General features: G+C 40.1%; 2 protein-coding genes across 2 annotated transcripts in view; one reads left to right on the plus strand and one right to left on the minus strand.

Moving 5' to 3' along the window:
- The window catches only part of LOC26529292 (alpha-2 adrenergic receptor), a 54123-nt gene extending 26975 nt beyond the window's left edge, over positions 1 to 27148 (minus strand). The window contains exon 1 of the mRNA XM_023179746.2: positions 25957 to 27148. Within this exon, the coding sequence (XP_023035514.1) occupies positions 25957 to 26916 (960 nt within the window). The 5' untranslated portion in view covers positions 26917 to 27148. The remainder of the gene's footprint in view (positions 1 to 25956) is intronic.
- On the plus strand, positions 3243 to 4932 carry LOC26528991 (mitochondrial E3 ubiquitin protein ligase 1). Its single transcript, XM_015177091.3, has 2 exons — positions 3243 to 4617; positions 4689 to 4932. Exon 1 carries the CDS (start codon positions 3334 to 3336, stop codon positions 4348 to 4350), a length of 1017 nt encoding a protein of 338 aa, XP_015032577.1. The 5' UTR covers positions 3243 to 3333; the 3' UTR covers positions 4351 to 4617; positions 4689 to 4932.
- Positions 27149 to 27525: the final 377 nt, after the last annotated feature.

Consider the following 27525-nt stretch of genomic DNA (forward strand, 5'->3'; position numbering starts at 1 on the left):
TTTCATTGTTATGATGCATATTATCATACACGTGGATATGGTTCCAAAATGAGTAAAATTCGAACCAAAAAGTATGCTATAGGGATTCAAAGAATTTGCAACTTGTTAATTTGAAGAATTATTGTAATTTTATGCATCTAACAAATTGTTTATAGCTATTTTTCTTAAACAAGAAATTCTACAATTCGTTAAAAATGTAGAAAAACAATTTTTAACTTTATATAGTATACTTTTGGGTGCCTATTTTCCAACCCTAGATCCCCTAATTTCACAAAATCTGGACGTGATGAACAAAAACTGAGTATGCAGTCAGAATCAGCGTACCCGAATTAGTTAAAAACATTTCTCAGGTTAACGTCACCAAAAATCATGTCGGCCTGTGTTATTAGATATCGGCTATGGCCCTACTCTTCTCAATGATAGTCCGCACCTGTATGGGGACTGGGCTTTGTCTGGCAGGCAGACAAGATTTTCAGTTTAATTTGAACAGGAGCTGGTGATGATAATGATGATGATGACGACGTAGCCTAGTTTCTTCGTCATCTACTGCTTCTCCAGTTAGTTGTTGTTATTGTTGTTTTACTTATTCTTGTTTTTTTTTTTGTTATTTTTGTTGTTATTTGTCTTCTACTGTTGGTTTCGAGGCAACAATAACAATGGAAAATAACATGCAGCCTGCGTGTGGCGCTTGCCAACTTGCACTCAAAGTTGCTGCAGGCACAACTGGAATCTTTTCATCCATTGCATGCCCCAAAAAAAAAAAGACGAGAAGACAACTGCTGAATACAACTGCCTTCCGCCTTTTTCTCTCAGTTATTCTCTGGCCATTCCCTATGTTGTTGTTGTTGTCGTTGTTGCTTCTTTAATGACGCTAAACGTTCATCAACACACAAAATGGCAGAAACGGAAGGCAAAGCCAAAGCGAACAACAAATGCAATAATCTGCTCAGTTTCCTTAGTTTTTCTCCATCTCCCCCCCCCCCCCCAAACGACCATACGCTTTTTGTTTTGCAACTTTTTGCCTTTTCCGCTGTTGCTGGATGCTGCGTTTAATTGGCGGAAGCGTTGACAATCAGACCAGGGCAAAGTAAAACAAAAATGTTGCAGTTTTCCCTTTTATATTTTGGAATCGTATTACGTATACGCCCAGTAGGCAAAAGCGAGTACATAGATTGTAGCTAACTGATGGATTTTAATGGACTTTAAAATGAAGTCGCAACAAATAAATAAAACATGTTCTTTTGGTTTATTGCTCGTTTTATGCCTGCAAGTGACCAAAGTTTTTACTTAGCCAAATCCAATAGGGCCATTAAAATGGAAAAATGGCGGACAACTGACAAGGATTTCTTTAGTTGTGTTAGTTATTGTCTGCACACAGAGAACTGTGTGTGTGTGTATATGTGCTTTTGTTGTTGCCGTTGTCTTTATCACATATTTGTTTTGGGCTTTTGTTTGTGTCACTTTTATGGCGGTGTTTATGAGCAATATGTGCGGTTATGGCAGCAGCAGCAGCTTGTTTATCTATATATGTATATGTACTTAGTTATATGTATCTTTGTGCCACATTCAGCAGGAACCAAAGCAACACTAGCTCAGACTGCCACTGAGGTAGCAGCTTGTCCCTGTCACTATACAACTTGCACGCTAACGCAGCCATTTATGGTCGTGGCGGTGGGTCGTGGGTTCCTCCTGTCTACGATAATGGTCGTCCGCCTCTCAACGCCAGCCTCAAGTGTTAAAACCAACCAACAAACCACCCGACCGACAGACCGGCAGAGCGACCGAGCAGGCAAACCACTAATACCCCCAACATGGTTACATGGTGGCATATTCTTGACTTAACCCTCTTGCTCTTACTCTTACTTTTGCGAATTTCCGCATCCTAATGAATTTGATTGCTCGGGCCCTTGCAGAGTGAATTGCCGGTACATTAGGCAGGCAAGCGAGGCCCCTTAAGTGAACTTTTTACCCGGTCAAGTCCACCAACACTTGACACTCATCCGTGTCGCTTCGCTTATGAGCTGTGGCTGCCCATCCAGCTGACCATTAGCTATGTGAGCCAACTTTGTCAAAGCTCTGAAATTCCATTTTGGGGGCATTAAGCTAATGAAAGACATTCCGTATAAAAGACGAAAGTTTAGCCCGCCCGACTAAAATGCTAAAAAACTTTTCCTTCTCCTCCTCCTCCTCCTCACTCAAACAACGCCGCATAGCTGACAGAACAGCCATGGACATTTGCATGCTTTTGTGCGAAACAATGCATTTCACTTAAATTTCTCCTCTATTCTCTCTCTTATTTTTTATTTTTTTTTTTGTTGCTTTCCTTTGCTTTGGGGAATTCCACTTGATAGTCACATAGAAAATTCTTTACCCAACTGACAGCTTCAGTTATTTGACGGCTCTGCCAGTGAAATATGCCAGTTAATATTTTCGCCAGTCAAATGACGACAACGACGACGACGACGCGGACGCTGACGATGACAAGGATAAAGCCCATGGTAGGTGGCAGGTAGTTTAGTTGCTGTAGTTCCCTTTGCTAGTTGCAATGCAACGTGGAACTAAAATCCAGGAACTGTATTGTAGACATTTTGCCGCCAAGTGCCATAGAAAATGTTAATAAAACGCAAATATTTGCCAAGCGATGCGCATCGACATTTAGTTGGACAGAGAGTCATTTCCAGAACTTAAATTGAGATGGAGCGCAAGCAAATTGAATGTAAACAGTGAAACTAAAGTGAAAAGAAGAATGACAAAAAAAAAATACTATCTACATATGTACATATGTATGTGTATGTAAGATATCTAACAATAAGTATTACTTTAATACATTTAACGTGATTTTTGGCAAAAAATATATTAATGTTTTTGTGAATTATTAAGAAATTATCATGTAATTTTTAGTGATTCCATTAATGCATTTTCATGAGTTCTTAATTGATTTAAAAAATGTATATTTTAGATTATACGCAATATGGCATATTTGATTTGAATTGACATTAAGGCTTGAGAATCGATAAATAATAGGTTTCGACTCGAATTTTCTTTAAATTTATAATGGACAAGTTGACTTAAACATTTTACAGCTTCGCCCCAATTTTAGCACTGCAAATTTCGACATTAAAAGAATAAAATAATAAACTTAAAACCAAGTTAACTAAACTGATTACATCTAAGCTACTGCATTTGTTTCCTAATAGTTAGTAGGCCTTGGAAATTACCCAACTTGTCTCTCAAATTCTCGTTAGAAATGTGTTCATATTTTTCACACTCGAGCCCCTTGACACATGGCAAACATAAAGTGTTTCATAATATAAATTATTTTTCCTAAAAAACATGGATTTTTTATACGAGTCAATAGGACTTGGAGTAGATTTAGTGATCTTGGGATTATGTCTGCGGCAATATGTTAATTACAATCATAGTGGAAGAATGCTAAAATCGGCAGCCCAAGTGCCCATTGACGGCGATTTGAGGAGCGCTTTGGAAAAGCAACAGGACAAGAAGATACCCTTTGCGGTGATACGGGGCACAGTGACGCCTATAGGGCCGCCCATACGGAGCACCCTTGTGCCCGGTGTGAGTGGAGTATTGCAAATTATGAAGCTGACGGAGCATCGAGTCACACGGGGATTTGCTGGATTTTGGACGGACAATCTGAAAGTGCTGCATGAGTCGGCCAATTTGGTGCCTTTTGAGTTGCGCAATCAGGGACATGGGGTTGAGATAATAGATGCACTTCGTGCTGGGGTATTGGATGTGGATGTGGTCTATGATAATTACGAACCAGCTACCATGACACTGTGGGATCATATTTTTGGTTTTATCTCTGGCATCAGGCAACGTGGTTTGCAGACCTCAGAGGCAGTGCTGCGCGAGGGAAGTGTTCTGACAGCCATTGGGGAATTGGAATTGGATGGCAAAGTGTTGCGTATGCAGCCCTCCGAAGATGGATCTTTGATTCTGACTACGGCTACGAAGGCCACATTGATACAACGATTGGAAGAAGGTAAATCAGCTCTAATATTTCGAATGGCTTTCTATGGTTCGATATCCGTTCTCCTGTTGGGGCTTATCGCAAGAAAACTTTATCTCAAACGGAAGCAGCAACGTGCCGAAGACGAGATCCGTAATCGACTGGAGGAAGAGCGCCGCGAGAGACGTGCTCTGATGCGTCCACAGAATCTCACCGACGATCAACGTTGTGTGGTCTGCTCGTCAAATCCTAAAGAGATAATTATCCTACCCTGTGGCCATGTCTGTTTGTGCGAGGACTGCTCGCAACATATCTCAAATATTTGTCCCGTTTGTCGTGGTAAAATTGACTCCAAAACAGCTGCTTTTATTGTCTAATTGTCTTCAAATTCATGGATAGAATAACCTAGATTTTTGGCTTTATTTCTTGAACTTTATACATTTAATTGGATATGGAAAAAGCGTTGCTTTTTTAAATTGCAACTCTGAGCCACAGGAATATTTATCTATAATAAATTGCATCACAAACTTGTTTGGATTTTAGATATGCAAATTTGGTGTCCTTTAGTCTAACTCGAAAACGACAAGATAAACTCTCTCTCTCCCTCTCTGGAAGCTAATCAAAAGCATTTGCAATATGTGGAAGTTAGTTGCTTGAAGTAAATTTTATCCTTTCATTTTCATTCATGTTTTTTTATTCATTTTAATTTTACAAGCTGCTGCAAACGAAACGAAACTTGCCACAAATCTTGAATTAAATATTAAAATCGAGAAAATCCACTTGGTTTTTATGAGCATTTTTTCTTTTGAAATCCCAAAAAAAAAGGAAAATCTCTGGAAAAGAAAAAAAAAAAATCAAATGGAAGCCAAAGTGAAAGAAGCTGCAAGCGAAAAATTTGAAATCATGGAATTTAAATTGAAATCGCAGTCGAAATAAAGTGAAATGAAGCGTTTAAATTATCCCTGTATTAGTATGGGTGTACTTTTATGTGTGTGTGTGTATATGTGAGCGTACAATAAAGTAAGTGAAAGTTAATGTAAAGGCGCGCGCGCTTGTTTATTCTGCGGCTTCTGTGAGGCAAATGCTGAAAATATTTGCCGTGCAACTGAGGCGAAAACATTACCGCAGAGACTTTGGCAGGGAAAAATGGAGACAAATGTGAAGTAGAAGGAGCAGATGAAAACGCAATGAAACGTAAACAAAGCGAAAAACGTGTGGGAAACATTTGGAATTGGCAAAAGCCATGTGAGAGAGTAAACGGAGGAAACATTTATCTTTACCTTTCGCGTCTAGCCGAAATGAGAATAAAAAAACTTGCTACCCACAACATTATGTGGCAAAAGGAATTCACTGTGGATTGTCAAAACAAAAGGAGAAAGAGAGGGAGAGAGAGTGAGACTCAAATAGGGCATAGAGAATTGAAGCAGGCTTATCTCACAGCTGTTTTCAGAGAGGGAGAGGAAGAGGGAGATTTAGGCCTCAATCACTTCGACAAATTTTTGCTTTAAATAAACACATGGAAATTATATTTCACTTGAGGATTTACTTGTAAATCGAAAATAAATCAACACACAGCACATGCAGCATCATTATTCCCCCCCCCCCCCTCCTCCCCCAAAGAAATCGACGTTTATATACCCCGTTGTTGGCTTATAGCATATACTAGTTGGGCTTAAGACAGTGTTTTGTTTCAATTTCTTCATTCGTATTCGCATTCGTTTGTGGCAGAGTAAATCCGAATCTCAGTCAGGGATTTAATGTAAAACAACTCGTAATAAACTTAAATGCGGCATCTCACGCCAAAAGCAAACGGAGACGTTATTTATGCTTGCCTGGTGACATTCGCGGTGGCAACATTGGCTTCTCTTTAAGCGCCAATTGAGTCTCACGTCCTGGTGACAAATCGATTTCTTATCACTCTCTGTTGTGGGTGTGGCTGATGTTGGGGAGGCGTGGTGTGCGTGCACCCGGCGATAAGGTTATAGGTGACTCTCGAGGCCCTTCTTCTCTCGCCCAGTCTTTAAGTAAATAAATTCTTAATTTAATTTTTAAGCGCTGACAACGATTTCGCGTAATTCAATCGAAATGAAACTGGAAAAAGAACGACATGGCCTTCAGTGAGTTGGCTCTTATCAGTGCTGGGCCAGGAAAAGTTGTTGACTTTTATGGCAAATGACTAGGAAGAAGAGTCAACATTACTTGCCTCCTGACTGCCGCCTGTTGACTGGCTCGCATTTCATATTTTTGTTTTAATTTCCTTGTCATTTCCCTGCCTACATTTGACAGTCAAATGGGCAAGGATGTATCCTCGTTGCAGCATCCTTTTGCAGAAAGTTTTGTCGTTATTTTTTATTAGTGTTTATTACAGTTTACTGACGCCTTCGGACGGATGTTTAGTTACTTGAAACTTCCGTTCCGAGCTCTGTAAATTCAGTTTTCGCTGCTCATGTCAAACAATTTGCCCTGCCTACTACTTTTACTCAGAGTCAAAGTTATCAACATTTTCAGAGAGAGAACCATTAAAAATTTTATTGACTGCACATGTTTAAGAACCGAAAAAGAAGCAATTTATGACCTTTCATTTTATTTTCCAAGTACTTTCATTACAAATGGCAATTTCGGAAAGGAAATCGTTTTGGGTTAAGTAGCAGCAGCAACAGCCGCTGTTTTTTTTAATAGAGTATTGAAGTCCCTTTGCCACTCACAAGTGGCAAACACGTGACCCATCTGAGGATTGTCGCTCAGATTGTCTCCTTGGTAATGGCATTTTATCGCCAATTATAAAACCTGTCATTTTTGGCATTTTTATCAGGGAACAATGCCAACAAGCAAAAAAAAAAAGGAAAACGAAAGGAAAATGGGAAAAATGGCGTTGCTTAAAAAATGCCAATCATGGTGCCAGAGTCACTACTTATGTAGGTAGGTTAAAGGGGGGTGGCAGGACATGGCTGTCATGTGTGTGTGTGAGAGAAAACAGCGCGTAACTGCGCGTTATGAAAGGTAAGTGCAGCTGCGTCTGGCACTGGCCCACTGGAAGGTCCTGGTGAACGATTTAAGGGTAAACACAAGGCAACTGAAATATATACAGTCAAAGGGATATGCGTATACACACAGATATCATTTTATTTTGTGCTGTAGTGTTGAGTCTGTGTGTGTGTGTAAATAAAGCCTGTTAAAATATGATAGTGTTGGCCTATTAGCACAATAGAGGCACGAACACACACCCACACACCCACACTCACGCCCGCGGCCATTGTGATACAGGCCCAAGAAGGCTTCTCCTACGCCCAGATTCTTGGCATGGTTACAAGACGAACCGACGGCAAACTCGATGGAGTCAAGAGTAATGTAAAGCGCACAAGGAAGACTGCCAAGGGCGAGCTGCTTCTAGAACTCAAGCGAGACGGCGCTCCTGACTGCCAAAAACTAAGAAACGAGCTTAGCCAAGTTCTAGGCCAGCAAGCGTCGGTAAGAGCAGTAGGAACCGAAGCTTGGATTGAGATACGCAATCTCGACACCTTGGTATCAGCAGACCACATTAAAGAAGCAATAACGGAAATTATTGGCGATGCCACCGCAAACGTGCGTGTCCGAAGCTTGCGCCACACTTTTGGTGATACACAGCTGGCTGTCTTATCAATGCCGCGCTCGACTGCTGACTCCTTACTCAAGATGGGAAAAATAGCAATAGGATGGACGCTCTGCCCGATTCGGGAACGGCAATCAAAGCAAAGATGCTACAAATGCTTAAACTTCGGCCACACGGCGGCAAAGTGCAATAGCTCAATAGATCGCACCAATTGGTGCCTCAAATGTGGGGCGACAGATCACAAGGCAGCCTCATGCAGCAACTTTCCAGTCTGCTTCAACTGCTTAGACGCCAAACGACAACAGGTGGGGCATTACACTGGCAGCCGACGTTGCCCAATGGCGAGTGCAGGAGCGAAGCAGCAGCAAACGCTATGAAGTTTCTACAATTAAATTTGAATCACTGTGCGGCGGCGCATGATTTACTAGCGCAATCAGTAAGGGAGCAAAATATAGACGTGGCGATTCTGAGCGAGCCATATAGAATTCGGCCTGGCAGCTCATGGGCAACAGACTCTTCAGGGAAAGCTGCAATCTGGTTGTGCGGCAATCGTACTCCGCCTTTGCAGCACATCTACGCAAATAGAGGATTTGTCAGAGCATACATAGGCGACATATGGGTGTACAGCTGCTACTTGGCACCAAGTCTTACTCTCCAAGAATTCGAGTCGACACTGGACCAGCTGGCTCTGGATGCAAGAGGAAAGGGCAAAACAATCGTTGCAGGCGACTTCAACTCGTGGTCCACTGAATGGGGTAGTGACCGAACAAACTCCAGGGGCCGCACAACTCTTGAGAGCCTCGCCTCACTCGAACTTGTTGTGATAAACACGGGCAACAAACACACGTTCTGCAGAGCTGGCTACGGATCAGTGATTGACGTCACATTTGCAAGCCGGCAGATAGCAGCACAGACCAACTGGCAATTGAGCAGCCACTATACGGCTAGCGACCATCAAGCCATTTTGTTCACTATCGGCAGCGGTCCCGCAGAAAACGTAACCACAGACCAAAACGCTAAAATGTTTAGAGTGGATACTCTAAATATTACAACATTCGAGGAATCCTTCAGAATCCCAGAATTCACTGGCGACGCAAATAAGTTCGCTAAAACGCTAGTAGACGCCGTACTAGCAGCCTGTGATGCCAGTATGGCTGCCCGTAGATGCCACAGCAAGCAAAAGGCTCCTGTCTACTGGTGGAACGCATCTATAAGCGAGGCGAGGAGGAGGTGCCTTCAATGCAGACGACAATACCAGAGAGCGCGTGGAATGCCAGAGTTCTCTAGCCTCCAGGCCCAATACAAGCTTAGGCGAAGAGAACTAAAACTCGCGATTAAGGAGAGTAAACGCATCTGCTTCTTAGAAATGTGCAACGCCGCCGAGAACGATATTTGGGGGGCTGCTTATAAAGTGGCCATGAAGAAGCTCAACGCAAACAAGCCCGTGACTCCAAACGAATCCCAAATGAAGCTCATCGTGGAGACACTGTTCCCGAACTGCTCAGCTATATCGCCAAGACCCACTCGGATCGCTACCACACGGGACGTATGCGACATTAGCCCCGATGAAATTCTGGCAGTCGCCGCAAAGTTACAGGATCGAAAGGCTCCAGGCCCCGACGCGATACCAAACAAGGCGCTAAAACTGGCCGCACGCCTCCAGCCCGGAAAATTTGCAGAAGTTTTCAACAAATGCATGCACGATGGCATTTTTCCAGACATTTGGAAATTGCAAAATCTGGTGCTTCTACCAAAGCCGAACAAGCCAGCCGAGGACCCATCAGCATACAGGCCAATCTGCCTTTTAGACTCGATCTCTAAACTGTTTGAGAAACTGCTGGTGCAGAGAGTTGAGTCCGCCATCAAGCACTCTGGCGACCTCTCACCGATGCAGTTTGGGTTTAGACGCGCAAAGTCCACAATCGACGCGCTACAAACGGTAGTTGGCATAGCCAGCAATGCCATCGAGGGCCAGCGATGGAAGGGTGGCAAGAAAGAATACTGCTTGGTCACCACTCTAGATGTGAGAAACGCGTTCAACACTAGAGCTGGGAAAACCATCGATGGCACCATCGATATTATCGATGGAACCGATGGAGTGCGATAAATCGATGGAAATTTTTCGATGTCGATATATCGAATTTCTTTTTGGGTCCAACATGGGTGTAAGTAAATTGCAATGTATTGTTTTTTCTGCCTTTCTTTACATACAGGTCTACGTACTTTAATTCTATCAAAGTACCTATTTAACCCTGGCAGTTCCTCTTGTAAAATGGACAAGTTTTTGTAAGGTTTTTTTTTTTTTTTTTTTTTTTTTTTAAATAAGAACCTCTTATTAGCAGTAAGTTTGGAAATCGCCCATTGTTTTGTTGTGCTTAAAGAGTTTTTAGTTTTCGTTTTTTGGACTTAGGACGTCACTCTTTTGTTTTTATCTTGAAACTATACATTTTGTTTTTTTATTTAAGAATATTTCAGAAATTACAAGCTTAAGTCTTTTTAATATATTTTTGGTTGAATTAATTTATAAAGGGCTAACTTATAGTTAAATTATACGCTAGATAATTCGTATAGATGATTATAGACATATGAATATTTGAAACTGTGTAATATTGAAAAACGACACCAAAATATATATGTTGAATAACTCGTTTAAATATTCGATGGTACCATCGATAGTATCGATGGTTTTTTCCATCGATGGAAAAAATATCGAGTGGAGCAACCATCGATGGATTCCCAGCTCTATTCAACACCGCAAACTGGAGTCGGATCCTAAGCTCCCTTCGGGAGTTTCGGGTACCAGAGTACCTAGTCCTCATGGTGGAAGACTATTTCCGAAATCGAATCTTGCGATACAATACCCAAAGTGGCTGGCGCACCCATGTCGTCAAAGGAGGTGTCCCACAAGGCTCCGTTCTGGGTCCAATCCTATGGAACGTGATGTATGATGGCGTGCTTAGGCTTTCTCTACCATCTGGAACCCATATCGTCGGCTTTGCAGATGACGTGGCGATAGTGGTGGTAGCGAAGCACCTACATGAGACGGAGGACAAAACGGCCGTGGCAGTCGACATAGTCAAAGGATGGCTAAACAATGTTGGCTTGCAGCTTGCAGTCCAAAAAACCGAAGCTGTCTTGATCAGCAGTCGCAAAGTCGTGGAGGTAGCCGAAATTTCTCTGGATACGTGCAAAATAAAGTCATCCAGGGCAATACGCTATCTAGGCATTTTAATAGACACCCGCCTTAGTTTCAAGGAACACTTGGAGCACGCAAATATAAAAGCTGCAGAAATAGGCCGCTGCATTACGCGGTTCTTGCTCAACTCCAGAGGCCCAAGCCAACGGCAACGGGTACTACTGGTAAACGTCGTGAGATCAATAATGCTCTACGGAGCTCCTATTTGGGCAAAGGCTTTGCGGCAGAAATCATATCGCCAAGGGCTCGAGGCAACGTATAGATTGGGAGCCATACGAGTGTGTCGAGGCTTCCGAACAATGTCAGACGAGGCTGCGCTAGTAATAGCTGGACTGACACCTATCGATCTTCTGGCGAAGGAGTCCCAGTTCATCTACAATAGACGGCAAACTAGCGAATGGACGCCACTGGCAAAACAAGAGGCCAAAAGAGCAGCCAGAAGAGCGAGCTTAGAAGAATGGCAAGCAAGATGGTCATCCTCAACCAAAGGCAGATGGACGTTTCGGCTGATCCCGAACCTGGAGCTCTGGCTCTCGAGAAGTCACGGCGAAGTCACGTTCGAGTTAACCCAACTGCTAAGTGGGCATGGATGTTTCAGCTCATATCTACACCGATTTGGGCACGAAAGCAGCCCAGTATGCGTTCTATGCCAAAACGGCGTAGTAGAGGATGCCGAGCACGTGCTTTTCTGCTGCCCAAGATTCCAGAGTGAACGCCATGAGCTCGAAGAAACCTTTGGGGAACTACCTACGGTCGAGAACACTGTCATCAAAATGTGTGCTAGCCAAGAAAAGTGGTCTGCGGCCTGCTCATTTGCTAAAAAAGTTATGGACACTCTTCGCCGCCTGGAGAGGCAGCGAAACGCTTGAGGGGCATGAGGCCCGCCTTTTAAGCCTGCGAAGCAATACCCCCCGGCAGTCCCGCAGGTTAAATTGGCACCCAACACTTCTTCTTTTCCACTTCTACCTTCTCCACACTATACCCTTTCATCTTAATCTAACTTTGTTATATTATTGTTAAATAAATGAATTAAAAAAAAAAAAAAACACCCACACTCACAGACACTTTTGCACCGACAGGGCAAAAAGTTGAAAGAAAAAAGGACAGGCACAGCACGCAAAGTACAAACACACACACACACACACACACTGAGACAAACATATATTCATTCATACTTATATGTAACCACAAAACCGACAACGGCAACGACAACTACTACATATGCACATACATATTGTATATAACAACAGAAATAAGAGAAAAGAAACACAAGGCCATATAGAGTGGGGCTGGGATGGGTACACAGACACACACACACACACACAGTCAGTCAGTCAGTGAGACAGACAGACAAACGACAGAGGAGAGACATAGAGTCAGCCAGGAAGGCGCTACAAATGATTTGTTGGTGATGAGAGCAAAAAGTATACCAAGTTTCATTCAAAACGAAGCCTTCATTCCCTATGAATGTTATATTCGACTACCTCAGCATTTCTATGCAGAAAAGCTTATCAAAATTTTGGATTCAAAATTATTCTTTTATTTTATTTTACATAGAAAACATAAATGAGCATTAAAATTCAGTTTAAAGTTACTTTTTATTTTGAGTTGAATTAAGGCAAAGATAAAAACAAAACAAGAATAAAAATTATACGAATTTTAATCATACTTAAAATAACTTTTATGGTATGCTTTTTTATCTATTTTGTTAGTTCATATAAAATAATGAAAAAAAAAGTTTTGTAGAACACAAAAAAATAATGGGTAATTAAAAATAAAAACGCACAACAAATATAAAGTTAGGTTTAAGTTGGGGCACTAAGATAATCTTAATTTAATTTTTATATTTTATTAAACATTATGAAACTAAATGCATATATAAATAAATATACAAAAAGCAATTGAAAAATTGTATAATATATGACTATTTTTGGCAAATTATAGATGATCTTTTATTTTTTAATGTGGCTTAAAGCAGATTTAAGTTTTTAAAATAACCAAAACAAATATACATATATATTTTAGACTCTAAAATTTAGAGTCAATATCTTTAAACGACACCAACTAGCAATTAGTTGCAATAAATAACTTTGCCAATAATTGGTATCTGTTTTTTAATTAAATCAAATTTTTAATCAATTTTTAATGTGCAAAAAATTGTGATAACATTTGCAAACACAATAAACTGGCACTTAAAATTATATAGAAATGAATTATTTTCGTTGATTAACTGGTTTCTGTTTCTCCTATTTAACTAAAAACGATTTGGCAGAAATATATTTTGTTATTCCCTCTTGGTGGAAGAGTATAAAAAAGTGGGAAACGACAGAGGAAGGGCAAGTGTAGTTCAAATTGGATTGAGTTGGCTTTTTTCCTCGCTGCTGCTACCTTATTTATTTGCCTGTGTTGGCCTGTATTAGTGACTAGGTGTGTGTGTGTGTGTGTGTGAAAGTGTGTTGCAAGTTTTATGATCAACAACTGAACTTGATGTGCAGCATACGCCACCGACAGGAGCACTACCAGACGATTTCCCAGCACTCCCTACCAAGTTGCCGAGGCTCTGTCTGTGCGGTCACAATCACAGCAAACATGGAAATGAAAGTGGGCAAAGGCAGTGAAAGTGATTTAGAGTTCATTCATTTTTCCTTGCCAGCTACCCAACCCACTAGGTAGGATGTCGGCAATGTATATAGTATAAATATATATGTAGGTACATGGTAAGTACATTCTTGAGTCTGTTCTCTGCCTTGCAAGTGACTGATTTTATTTGCACAGTGAATTTCCTGAGGCTTTTACGCTTGCCCTGTCGACTTCAAGTTGCCTAGGTGTCATTTCCTTTCGTCAATTGTTGTCACTCCATTAAGAGGGACAATGGGAATAGAGCAATTGCAAGTGAAATAATATCTGCATCGATTTTAACTATTATTTTCGAATATAACAAATAATCTTTCATGTTGCTCTCTCTATGTGTCAATCTTATCCCATCTAATCCCATGAAATTCCACTAATTTGATCAAACAAAATGAGATTCCCTTGGAAAAACAAAAAAAGGACATTGCTTGAGTGAAATGGATTTATCTTCAAAGAGACAACAACGACTGCACATGAATTTCTTGTCAGTTCTTTTTTTTTTTGGAAAGCCCGCGGCCTTTAATGCAGTTTCAAGCGTCGCTGAGCATTGTGGGTCTGATAAGAAGATATCATTAGGTCTGTGGAATGAGTGTGCCACTTCCTGGGTGGGGCGGGGCAACGGAACAGAAAGGAAAAATATAAAACAACAGAGACAATGAGGATGGAACAATAACTCAATAAAGCTTTGGCGCCGCCAGCAAGTATACATACAGAGAGAGACAGACAATTGAAGACAAAGGCGAATGCAAGGCGTTGCCATCTTATTCTGCTCCTCCTTCTGTTCCTCCTCCTTCGCCTCCTCCTCATCCTAATCATCGGCTGTTTCATACCATTTTTAGTCCTACTGCCATTTCTCCTGAACAACTGTCACTTGTGCTAATGAAAGACAAACCCAGTGAGCGAGCTGCTTGACTCTTGCCTCTTTGACAAAACATTAAAGCGAACTGGAAAATGTGCGCTTCATTTGTGGAAATGAGCTGGGGCTCTGCATGAGCCGTATATGTATGTACATATGTATGTAGGTGCTTATATATAAGCATAAGTATGAATGTACATATATACGACAAAGTCTTGCTGAATTATGGTGATTGATGATTCTGGAACGCATACAGGAGGTGTGGGTTGAGGAGCACTCGACTTTGACTCTTGACTTTGGCATGCAAAATAAGGAAGGAATTTGGCAAATGAATTGTTAAGTATGCGCCAGAAGCATCAGAAGGTAAGTCAAAGGCTTATCTAAAGGAAAAGTATGCCAATGGAATTTGAAAAATAATAAAAAACAACAAGAACAAGAATATGCCAACAAAATGGTGAACGAGTAAAATTAATATTTATAACATGACCCGAACCGCTCTCGAATGTCAATGTGCAAATTTTGAATTATGCACAAAAGTCGAAAAGAAAAAGTACCGAAAAAAAAATGAAGAAAAAAAAACACAAAAATTAAATAGATGTAAAAGTATGCACCTTGTTGACTAGGTTGTACCCTTTATATTTAAGGCAAATTAAAAGTACCCAAAAAAGTATGCTATGAAATTTGGTAAACTGAATTCTATTTGTTTCTAGTTCTTCAATTGCCATTAGTTGTCATAAAAAGACAAAGAAATATGTTTTATTTTTTCAACTACATTTCTATTAATTCCCATGAAGCTTAGACAAATGTTAAATGATTTTATTTGTTTGGATCTTTGAATAAAATCAAAAGACAAATACCTTTTAGGGACTTTTTTTCTTTTTGGTCTTTTGTTACTTGAAGATTTTGTTATTTAACACTTTGATAAATGTAATAAACCCTCTTAACTTGTAGGACAAAAAAAAAAGAAAACATGTAAAGAGTACCAAAAAGAAGTGTCGAGTGGAAAACCGAAATCCCATTTCTTTTTCTGCTTTGTGAACGAAAACTCTTACTGTGTCCCCTCTCTGCCACCCTTGCTTTTATTCTCCATCTCTTTCTACCTCTCTCTCTCTCTCAATTATGCTTTGGCAATTTTCACTTCGTTGCCGCTGTCAAATTTTACACGCCCTGCTTTACGGGTTTTTATTTTTAATTTAAAATTTCGTTTTTTTTTCCTTTTTTCCCCCATTTTTGTGTTTTGTTATTTCTCTTGTACTTTGTGTGTGTGTGTGTGTGAGAGTGTGCGTGTGAGTGGGGTGCATGTATTTTTGTTTTTGTTGTATTTTTTCCATTTACGTTAAAAGGCTCCAAATGAGCGTAATTAAAATTGACCCAAGGGAGCAACCTTGGCAATAATAAAAAATAAAGGAAAAAAAAAATTCCTACTAGCCCAGCTGAGTAAAACTTTTGCATAACTAATTAGATGGAAGGGAGCCAGAGCCGGACCAGAGTCCAAAGAGATGGACTTGTGGGCTTGTGTTGTGCTCTGCAGCTACATGAATCATCTCCGGATTTATGAATGTAAAAGTTAAACTCATATGCCAAATTAAATTTGCTGCCACAGCCAAGAGCTACAGCCAATTTTTTTTTTTTTTTTTTTTTTTGGTAGGGTGGCCAGAACACGCAACGGAGTTCTGTCAATCTGAATCTGGCCTTTCATTCGCTCCCTGCCCTCTTTTGCTTTTCATTTGATTTTCAACTTTTTTTGATTTCTCTTGTGGCCGGAAAACGTTGTGAGCAATCCCCAAAAGCTCACTGTGGGGACACACATACACATATATGGTGGGTAAGGGAAAGAGAAAGGGGGAAAAAGCAAATTGCATGATTTGAAAGTTTACTATCCTCAGCTCAGCAGCAAATTATAAACTACAAATTTATTTAAGCAATGCAATTCGAGCAGGAAATTCAATTAGCCAGCACATACGAAACTTTTTCGGGGCTAATTATGTTTGCATTCAGTGGGCCAAAAAATTTTCCTTATGGTTAGATGCAAATGAAAAGTTCTCTTACCATTATTTTTAGATTGTTAACTAAAATTTCAAATTAAATGCAATTTTTGCCCTTCTCTTGGATCTAAGTACATTTCAAGCACTCTTTTTTTCTCTCTCTCTCTTTATCCCTCTCTCTCTTGCCATCTCTCCTTATCGTTGTCATATTAAATGCCATAAAACGGCCCACAAAACGGGCCCGACGACACTTTGTGTAATTTATTTGGCCTACGGGTGCGGCAAGTCTTTTGCCTTCCTTTCGCTTATTTTGGTCGTGGATTTTTTTTTTTTCACTCTCTTTTTTGCCTCGACGATGAGGCGGCAAATACTTTAAGACGATTTTATGTAAATGTTTTTCATGCTCATGTTTGTGCCATTGCCACCGTTCGACAACAACAACAACAGCCTAAAAAAAAGGCAAATAGCGGCCGACGCCAGGACAAAGGATGCGGCAGGTTTTTCGGTTGCCTCTGCCTTGTTTTGCCGTGTCTGTTCACTTGGAATTTTATTTAAAATGGAAAATGGATTATGCTTATGCTGGCAGTGTCATTTTTTCTGTCCTTTTTTTTGCCTCTTGCTTTCTCGCTTGCTTCTTTGTTTTGGCTCTGAATCTTTAAATGTTTATGTTTAGGCGACAAAGTGGCAAAAAAAAAAGAGAAAGAAAGAAGGAAAAAGGAAACTCCAAGCCCAATTCCGTTGCTGTTGCGCTGGCTAATGCCTGATAATGCCCGTGAATCTTAAAGTGCGACACAAAAGTTGAATTTAATGAAAGGCGAAATTGTTATTTGATTCCGTTGTAGCAGCAGCCATAAATCTTCATATGGCGACGGGTCTCATGTGTATGCTGGCTGTTGGCTGCTGGCAATTATCTCTCACACTCTGTCCGGATGGTATCCTGTTTGGCCAAGGAGTAAATCAATATGCCTTGCACGGTAAAATTTACGACAAATAACGCATTAAATTGAATTGCTAAATTTCATTTTATTGTCGAATCGTGTGAGCTACGCCAATGGCTATTGAATTTTTTGCCGACTGCATAACTCTTTCGTTTATGAACCATTTCCTGCGTGTCACCGTCCACCAAAACCCATTGTTCACCTCACCCTTCTCTCTCACTATTCCCTTTCTGCCTGTGTGTGTGTGTGTGTGAGCTTATATCGAACCAACAAAGGCGCCAGAGAGTAAAAGTATGGCGGCAAATCGGTGACAACGCCAGCTGGCGTGATAAGCCATTCATTACGATTATTATGGTTGAGTGGGGGGGAGGCGGGGCGAAGAATACACACATGTGTAAGTATGTGTGTGTGTGAGTTGTGCCATCAGCAAATCTTGACTTGACTTTGCCTGGCAAATACTTACACATACGCACACATATTGCTGATGGGAGTAAAAGCAAAACAAAATTTTCATACTCATTTATTTTTATTTACTGCGCGCAATTTGCACATAAAAGCCAAAAAAAAAAAAATGAAACGAAAAAATAAGAAAAAAAAGGGTTCTCGAAAATCTCTGTCTTTGACACTAGTGAAAATATCGAAAAAAATTATGCGTGGTCATAAAAGAGAAGCACGGCAATGGCAACGGCAACGGCGATAGCAACAACGATGGCGATGACGATGCCATCGATGGCACTGTCAATATTTAAGTTTTGACATTGACAACAATTGCTTTGTTGTTGCATGGGAAGTTAATTTATGGTGTTCATGTGTGTGTGTCTCTGTGTGTGCGTGTGTGTGTGTGTGTCGGGGAGCGTGTGTGCAAATGTTGTCATAAATGTCAAACAATTTTGTTGTTCCTTTTTTTTATTTGGGCCATATTTTGTTTTCGCTCTCAAGAATTATGGCCATATCGAATTTCGATTGGTGTCGAGTCAGGCGTATGAAATTAATTGTAACTAGCAAAATATCGGAAATGCCCTACAATGGCATTTAATTGACCTTGAGATAACCTAAATGACTTTTTTATCTCATTGTAATAGAGTACAGATTTAAGTCCTCAGTCTTTGGCCAATGGGCCTCGTCTAATTATTGTCACTGAGATTTACAAAAGCTTTGTCTCTACTTTACATTTATCCTGTGTTGATTACAGGGTATAAATATAGTGTCAGATATGTCAAAGCAAATGGCAACTGGGAACTGGCAACTGGCCAAGATGGCCAAGCTGGCGCCCTGACTTGGTTAAAAGTGAAATCTTTCATTTTATTTAATCACAGGGCCGAATGAAGAGGCAGAGGCAGAGGCAGAGACAGAGGCAAAGTAACCAAAGCGGCTGCGGGGCGTATGCGCAATTTGTTTTATTTGTCTTTACCCAAAAGGACCAACAACAACTACAACATCATCAGTAAAAACACGCAGACGGACTAGCCTCTTGGGTTTTTGCTCTGAATCTCGGTTGACTATTGGGATGGGTGCTAGTGTCAGCGTTCCCTTTTGGAACGTGCGATTTCGCTTTAATTTGCGATTTTCCGCTTGTTTTGCCAATTAGGCGCCATTTGACTTTACGATTGCTGTGCGACAATGGCCAATGGGAACCCAAGAAGTTCACTCATTTCATTTGAAGAATTTGCCATAAATTAACTATGCAGTACCCCCTTAGCCAACCCCCCCCAAACATTTCGCCCTTCTCCAACTTCTCAACCGTTCATGAACATATTCAGTTCGTTTGGCTGGCCATCGGCAATTGTTGTCATCATCTTAATTGGGTTTTGTGGGCGGCCAGTGACAGGGGTGACCGGGTGACGGGGTGACTGGGTTACTTCTGAGTTAAAAGCGGGTCTCAGCACTTTGGGCCAAAAAACAAACAGAGGAAAAACTTTTCAGATGGACTTTAATTCAATTAGCCTTGATAAAGTCAATTGTAAAAAGAGTTTTCTTCTTTGTTTTTGTTCAATTTACTTTTCCCAGTTTTTGCAGGAGGTGAAGTTAGGCAGATTAGGCTTATAAGTCGCTATATACTTATAGTATATCAAATCTGTTTCAATTTTCATTGGGCCTGGTTGCTTCTTTTGTTGTTGTTGTCGCTGTTGTCGTTGCCTTAAGCTTATTTATGTTGCCACGCGGCAACTGAAAGTTAATACGCGTGCGAAATTTTTGGGCTACTTTTCTCTTAGATATGGGGAAAAATAATGTTCAACTTTTGCCAAGGAATTATATTTTATATGAGATGACATCAGCGAGCATACAAAGTTGCATTTGTGTATGTGTGTGTGTAGATTTTTGCGTGTATTCGAAGTAAACTTTTTTCTCTTTTTAGAGTAGGGGGTCAAAGTACTTTATGCGATAAGAAAGGCCAAACAACAACAACAACAACAAAAATCAAGAAATATGAGGCACAGAGACTTTGTCTGCCAAATATGTAGCTTAAGGGCAGTGGCAGGGGCAGGGGATGGGGCAAGAGCTAGGAAGGTAGCTTCGCATTTTCTGGCTGCAACAATTTTTATGGAATGCAATAAAAAACTTTTCAGACTTTTCAGACAGCCTCAAAGTAAGTATGTAATGCAAATTCTATAAACAATAGATGTGAACAAAAAGATTTTACTCCGCTTTAAACAGAGACAAAGATAGAAATACACAGAGAGAGAGAGAGAGAAATGCTTCAGTTATGAAAAGATGTTGAATATATGTAGAAATGTATATATATATATATATATATGTATATGTAGTAATAAAAACGCAAAACTCTCTAAGCTAAGAAGCCAAACAATCGACTCGCAGCGCGGGGGCAGCCACCCAACAAATTCTGACACTAATCCGAGCTTAGAAACTTTGCTTTATTTTAATCAAATCGACAGAGCCAAGCCAAGCCAACAGACCTCCCCACAAAGAAGGACACAGAGGCAAATGGAAAGAAGCCATTGGCACGACACAACCCAAATGGCAGAGATAAAGAGAGATGGTGGGAGATGAGGATGGCGGATGGCGGAAGGCTAATGTCTGTGTGTGTGGCTGCCATTTTTTTTGTTTGGGTGGGGGGATGAGACTTCAAATGAACTTCAAGTTGCTACAACTTAAAGTTTTAGCTGCGGTATCTTGACAAATGGCAAAGCATGGGGTTTCTGCATATGGCGCGGCAAAAAAAACAAGGCCACCACAAATGGTACACACAAAAATGTCTGAATGTACGTGCAGCACTCACAATAACTGGCGGAACCCCCCGCTTCGCCCTCTGCCATCCAAAAGGCAGCCGGAAAGAATTGCTCCGTAATTTAATTTAACCATGAGGCGACTCACTGAATGGTTGCCAGAGGAGTAAGAGTTAGAGTTTGAGCTGAAGTGGAGTAAGGAGTGGTGGTGGTGGTGGTTGTAGGCAGTTGGCGCCAGTTAGTGGTGCGTGCGGCATAAGCTAAAATGTCAATATTTGCCTATGCCACGCATAAAATGCCATAGCATATGCCGAGCGGACATTGAAAGAAATGTGGCGTTTCGTTACGGTTTTTTTCTCTTCTTCTTTCCCGTTGCTGTTTTCTTTATTCATTCATTCATTGCCTGGGAGTTGTTTGCCGCAGCCCCGCTTAAATAACATCCTATTTGTATCCTATCTGGCAGCGACAAGTGCGCGGCAAGCGGAAATTAGCAAACGATTTCAACAAAAAAAGAAAAAAAAAACAAGATATAACGGGGCGTATGCTTGATATTTGATTTTCTGTTGATTTTCACGCTGCCTATGGTAAATGTGTACATGTATATTTTCTTTAATAATTTCCTCTTATAAACAAATCAAGGATGTAATAACGCAGTTCAATGCGTAAATGTATCTTACCCAACGGCTTGCCGTTTGCTCTTAAAAAAAAAAAAAAGTGCTTCAAAATAAATGCCACTGATTATGATCTTAAAAGTCGTCAAAAGGCATAATGGTCGGAGCCAAGAGACAGCCAAAAATACATATATACACATATAGACATACATATATATCCTTTAGCATATACACACACACGCACACTTATGCAGAAATAGAAGCACACATTTGCATGGACTAAGCACATTAGCTCACTGTTGTAGAACCTTTTTCATCCTCTTTTCGGGCAACGTCTTTTCCATGAAAATGCTACGAAAAATGTAAAATGCTTTAGTTAACGTAAAAGGATATATATATATAAAGCTACACACACACACACACACACACACAGCCAAGTCTAAGCGAAGCACAAGCAAAGCAAGTCAACTGTATGAAATCTAACAAAGACCTAAAGAGAATTACAGCCACACACACAGTCACATACACTGCAAAATAATGAGAAAATATCAAAAGTGCCGGGTCCGGGGCTCGGTCCATGGACTCTATGCCAGTAGCTCAATGTCAACTTAAAGCCCATGCAGCCGCTGCTTAGCCGCTGGCCATGACATTGAGAATGCCGAATAAGGATCAAAATATAAGTATGATGGTTTTGTTTTCACATTTCTTTAGACATTTTCATTTTCTTTTTCTTTATTTTTTTTTTTGGTGCTCTTTAAAGTGCCTGGCAAAACTGACGCTAATGAGCTACTTAAGTCATTATTGTGTGGGCGTTGTCACATCATGACATTACACATACGCACCGTTGTCCGTTGGCGTAAAAATTCCTTTTCTTATATAGCAATTGTGCGTGTTGTTGACGACAAAACATAACGACAAGACCTTTCAATACGTATTTTCTCCTTTTCTGCTGGGTTTTTGTTTTAACTACTTTTACCAAAATGGTTTTGGGTCATTGCCATTGTGATTGTTGAACAAAATGGCATATAATATTCGATTAATATTTCAATAAACCTTGTTTGCCCCTTTACGGATTATAATAATAAGGTCTTTTGTGTGTGCATTTCTCTTTGTGCGTTGTGTGTGTGTGTGTGCGTAAACCTTTTGACCACCAATGAACATAAATACACAAAAGATTGTGCCCCAACCACTTGAGCTCGAGTCAGAGTTGGTGGTTCCTTCTTCTTCTTACTTGTTTGTTGGCATTGTTGGGGCTGTTGGGATCCCAAAAAAAAAAAGAAAATAATGCACTGAATAATGTAGTTACCAAGGAATTAAAGACATCGTTTGCTTGGCTGGAAGTCTTTGTGCTTTGTGCACGCGTTTTCTGTAGCAAATTGTGCCACTTGCTGATTAAAATTGAACTCATTACGAACAATGACAGCTGATTTACATCGAGCTCAGCAGATACCAGCTCAGCGACCGCCCCCCCTCGAGGGCTGCTATTATAAGTACAATATCCCCAAAAATAACACACACGCATTATATCCTTTGTCTACCCTTTCCATTACCACTTAGCCGTAATTACCAACACCTCATTAGGCATGGCATTAATCAACATTTTTGGGGGGAAGGTTTAGCGTAAATGTGAAAACAAAAGGAAATTTCTTACCCACCCATACCACTTAGCAGCCCTCTCTTTCTCTCTCTCTCTCTCTGTGGCAGTGATTAGGCCACAGAAAATAGTTCGAAGGCTAGACAATGCTGACAGTTTGGGTTCTCAGGATGATGAGATTCTGGGTGTGTGTGAGTGTGTGGGCGAATCTCTTTATTCTGATGCTTCCAAGTGCGAAAATCAACGTCATTTATTTTCTAAAATGTTATTTTATTAATTAAATCGAGCAGGCAAGTGTCAAATCGGCGCCTGGGCGTGGCATCATCCAGTTGGTGGATTCTATCTTGTATTTTTTGCCTCTGTTGTTGTTGTTGTTGTGTGGCTTGTATTGTGGTTCAATGTGCCGCGAATGTCAACATCAACATCAGCACTGACTGGCGAGCCAGAAGCAACAACAGCAACACCACTGACACCGTACAACAATTTTAAACATGTCGACATGGTGTCATAATTAAAATGTTCACCATTTTCCCTCCCAACGCCCTCTCCCTCTCTGAATCTCCCTCTCGCCATTTGATACAGTTGCAAATTGGAGGTTTCATGTTGACTGGCCCTGAACAAGGCCAATGCCAACAGCATTTCCTTTGTAAACTCAGTTGCCTTTTGTTTGCCTTTTCCCTCTTTTTTTTTAGTACGACATTCTTGATGATGGGCAACAGAATGTGGAATTGCGTACAGTTTTGCATTGACTAACTAGCTGATGGGTTTGCGGTTGCTAACAATTCGACTGAGCTAATTGCATGTAGGAAAACTTAACAAATTTCCCATATGTCACTAATTGCATCGATCGACTCCAATTGGTTTTTGACTAATGCGCCATTGTTTATAAATAGTTTTTGCCAAATATTCATCAATTGCTTTGTAAAGACATCGCTTTAAAAATAATAAAAATAATTTCTAAACACAAATTTTTGCTTTTATTGATTTGGAACTATTCCAATTTGGCAACAGTGTGAAAAATAAATCGTGTAAATTGTTTTGATTTCTGATTCGCTATGAAACTCGTTACGAGTAATTAAATTGTCCAAGTGTGTTCTCGCAAGAAGTGAATCCACATATCATAGGCAAAACATGCTAATATAGACTAAATACATTTCCCATCAGTTTGCCATAAAAATTGAAATCTGAACTAAAATTTACTCCTTAATGGGCTAGAGTAATTATAGTCAACAATTTATAAAGGTATTCGAAAACAAAAATGTTGTTCGAAATCGATTTTAGGGAATTTTTCAGGTAAAGCGATGTTTAAAATGGGAATTAGATGAAATACCTTTAAAGACTTGGTTACAAAAATTTAAGAAATCTTTGATGTTACTTTAAAAAAACAGAATTTTTTTTAAGGATTATTACATTTAATGTGCCACGAAAGGTGATCCAAGTTCCTATTAGTTAGGTATTCTCAGGAATTAGATAATTTCCATTGCGAGTATTTATTTTATAGACACGTTTAGTAAAGGCAATCAAATGTAATAACATAATAATCTTAGACTAGTTATTTAAAATCGTTTTTCAGAGCAGATATATCTTAATAAAAATAGGGAAAAAAGGAAATCGCACCGACTAATATATATATAATTCATGTCTCTTGTTGTTGATGCTGAATCAAAAATATATATATTTATTGTATATGCTTCCCTCTCTTTGTTAGATAGATTATGTCAACTTTAATATAACATTTTCTCCTTTAATTGCATGTAATTATTAGCAAAAAACAAAGTATACGAATTTAAATTAGAAAAACTTCTAGTCAATCAATAAAAGTTAAGGAAATTTTATACTTTGCGAAAGCCAAAACTCCGAAACAAAATATCGCATTTAGCAATTAGAAAAATTAATCCAGGACCTCAAGTTTAGCCTCAGTGAAACTTTTTGTTGAGATAATAAAGTGAATTAAATTTGGTTGTAATTAAAATTATGTTAAGAATCTCTTATATGCATTTATTTAACTAAATTTCCTATGCCTAAAATTAAAAAATAAAAATATATACACCAAGCAAGAACATCTAAATAAAAAGTTAAATAACCAGTCCTTCCGTTTCTTGAGATTATTATCCTGGCCACTTTGGCTTGATTAATGGGTTTACCTCCTGCTCTTGGTCTCTACAGGAATATGCTTTGTTTTATTGTTTCAAGGTTAATTTAAATGCCAAACATTATGTAAAAACTCTCTTATATATATACGCAAAATGTTTTTTTTTTTCTTCTTTTTGTTTTTGCCCCTGCTGCTCTTCATCACTTTATTGTAATTTCTCTGTCTTCCATTTTACGCATGTTCGTAAAGTATAAAAAGAAAAATAATCAAAATTCTGGAGACAAACGAAACGATACAGATAGACAGACAGACAGACAATAAGGAGAAGAAAGTGCCCAAAGATATTTGCATTTTCCATTTTGTTGGCTCACGCCCCCCCACGCCGAGGACATTTATCTTTCGATGCAATAAATAATATCGTGGGTTAGCTGACCAACAAAAGAAACTTTAAGTTTGCGGCTTTAAGCAAAAAACGAATTCCTTTGGGGCAGTAAAATGTCGCTTTTGGTGGTCATTCACTGTGATTGACTATGTCACTCCCTTTTTTTTCCTTTTTGTGATGCACAATTCTGTCTGCTGACTGACAGCTGACTGACTGACTGACTGACTGACGAAGAGGCATTTCAATCGATCCGAATCATGTGAAGGACGCTCTACATTTGTGGTAAAATTTAAAGAATTTTTTTTTTGTGGCGGGGCAAACTCTGTTCAATAGCTGGAAGCATTTGCCTTCTTTTGCCTGCTTTTCATGTGGCAGTTTGTGGCAGCTTCAGTCGAGGAATCTTTCTCTTTTGAATTTTCCAGCTAGTTTGCCACACATACCCACACACACACACCCACAGAACAAAGAAAAATAAATCGAGAATTGTACATATGCACGCCTTCAGTCAACAACTGACTCACTGGCTGACTAGATGGTTGGTTAGCTGGCGGGCTGGCTGGCTGGCTGGCTGGCTGACTGTCAGAAACATTAAGGACCCGCATGATAACACGCATATTTCCATGGGATAATAGCCTACATTTTGGGGCTGACTTTATTATTTGGGTGTAGAATTAGATACACTGTAACCCTCCCTTTTAACTCATATGCATAAATATTTCTGCGTTTATTTCGCTGCGTGACTATGCCACAACGATCCGACCAAATTTTCATGGAAAGAGAAGCCCACTTGCCGCGTTGACGCAATTTCCAAGCGTTTTGCATATTTTCGCATTTGAGTTATGCGCTTTATTGTTGTGCGAATACAAGAGCCACGGCAATTGCCGTCAATTGGCATCAATTTCAACAACAACAATATGGACTTACCTCGCATTTGGGCAACGGCCCCTCGGGCATCTTCACCTTCCAGCCGAGCAGCGGGGGTATGCAAATGAGTGCCGACATAATCCACACCGCAGTGATCATTACGGCGGCACGTGCTGGCGTTCGACTCTTCAGATAATCGACGGCTTTCGTGATACTCCAATATCGATCAAGCGATATGAGACATAGATTCATGATCGAAGCGGTGCACAGGAGCACATCCATGGCCGAGTGAATGTCACACCACCAGCTGCCGAATATCCAATAGCCCATCAGCTCATTGGCCAACGAGAAGGGCATTATGATGAGGCCCAGAAAGAAATCGGCCACCGCCAGGGAGGCAATGAACCAATTCTGTATATTCTTCAGTGACTTCTCCGTGGCAATGGCAATGATCACCAGCATATTGCCCACCACGATAATGATCATCAGTATGGTGACAATTATCGAAGCAATCACAATATGGGTGAGCGTGTAGCCACTTGGATATCTCCCATCCCAATGCAGTTCGGTGGCATTGCTGGCATTGGTCAGCAATCCCAGGCCATTGCTCAAATTGCCAGACGCTCCACTTTGATTATAGTATGTATTGGTCAATTGCAGGGTATTGTTGTATAAGCTACCATTCAGAAAATAGATTGTGTCATTCACATTTATGTAGCCACTCGACGACGACGACGATGTTCCCGACGATGGGGGCAAATCAAACAGGTTTGGCAATGTGAGCAACGGCCCCTCAACCGTAAGCAGTGGGGGATTGAGATTAAGTGTACCATTGTCCGCGGATCGGATGCCAGTTGGCGAGTTGGTGGGCAGCTGTTGTTGCTGTTGTGATGGCACACGACCCGCTGCCGGTGACGCTGACGAGACGGAGGTCGAGTGGCCAGTTGTGAACACGGCCAGAAAGTCATCGGTGCTGATGTTGCCCGTATTGATGTTGGCATTCAATTTGGTGTAGTCCATTGCGATCTTCTCTCCCTTCCTCTCCCTTGATTCCTGTTTGCTTTGCTTTCGTTTCAACTCTATCTTTATAGTCTATCTATTGGTCCCATGCTGCCGAATGTTGCGGCCGCTTTTTGTATTTATAATTAAATTGAATTACGCAAAGGAAATTTTAATTGGAATGCGGCCACAGAGAATTTTGCTTGCTTTCAATTATATTCAAATTTGTATTTGTATTCCAACACCCTATTAAATCTATTAATTTATCTAATGCTTAGCATAGTTTTTGGTTTTCTTTCTGTATATATATATTTCTTTCTTTCTTCGTTTATATATATATTTTCTTTTATTTATATTTATGCAATATTTCGATTTATTTTGTATTACCCGTTTTTGCACCGAAACTTGTGTTTTAGCGTGTTCAACTCTCCTCGGAGTGCAAAACGCGCTCGTTTTCTTTTATTTAATTTATTTATTTTGTTAAATTACAGTCTAAATACACACAACACGAATAGAAATATAAATACAGACACATATGTAGATATAAGCTTGTTTACTTTTTGGGTATGTTGAAGGGAGTAGAGAAGAAAAAAGCTGCAGCTAATATAATATTCATGTATTTGCTATATA

Source organism: Drosophila willistoni, chromosome 3R (genome assembly GCF_018902025.1).
Source record: "Drosophila willistoni isolate 14030-0811.24 chromosome 3R, UCI_dwil_1.1, whole genome shotgun sequence".
Taxonomy (NCBI): domain Eukaryota; kingdom Metazoa; phylum Arthropoda; class Insecta; order Diptera; family Drosophilidae; genus Drosophila; species Drosophila willistoni.

Coding starts and splice junctions, on each gene's coding strand:
- LOC26528991 (XM_015177091.3), top strand. CDS start 3,334: ATGGATTTTTTATACGAGTCAATAGGACTTGGAGTAGATTTAGTGATC.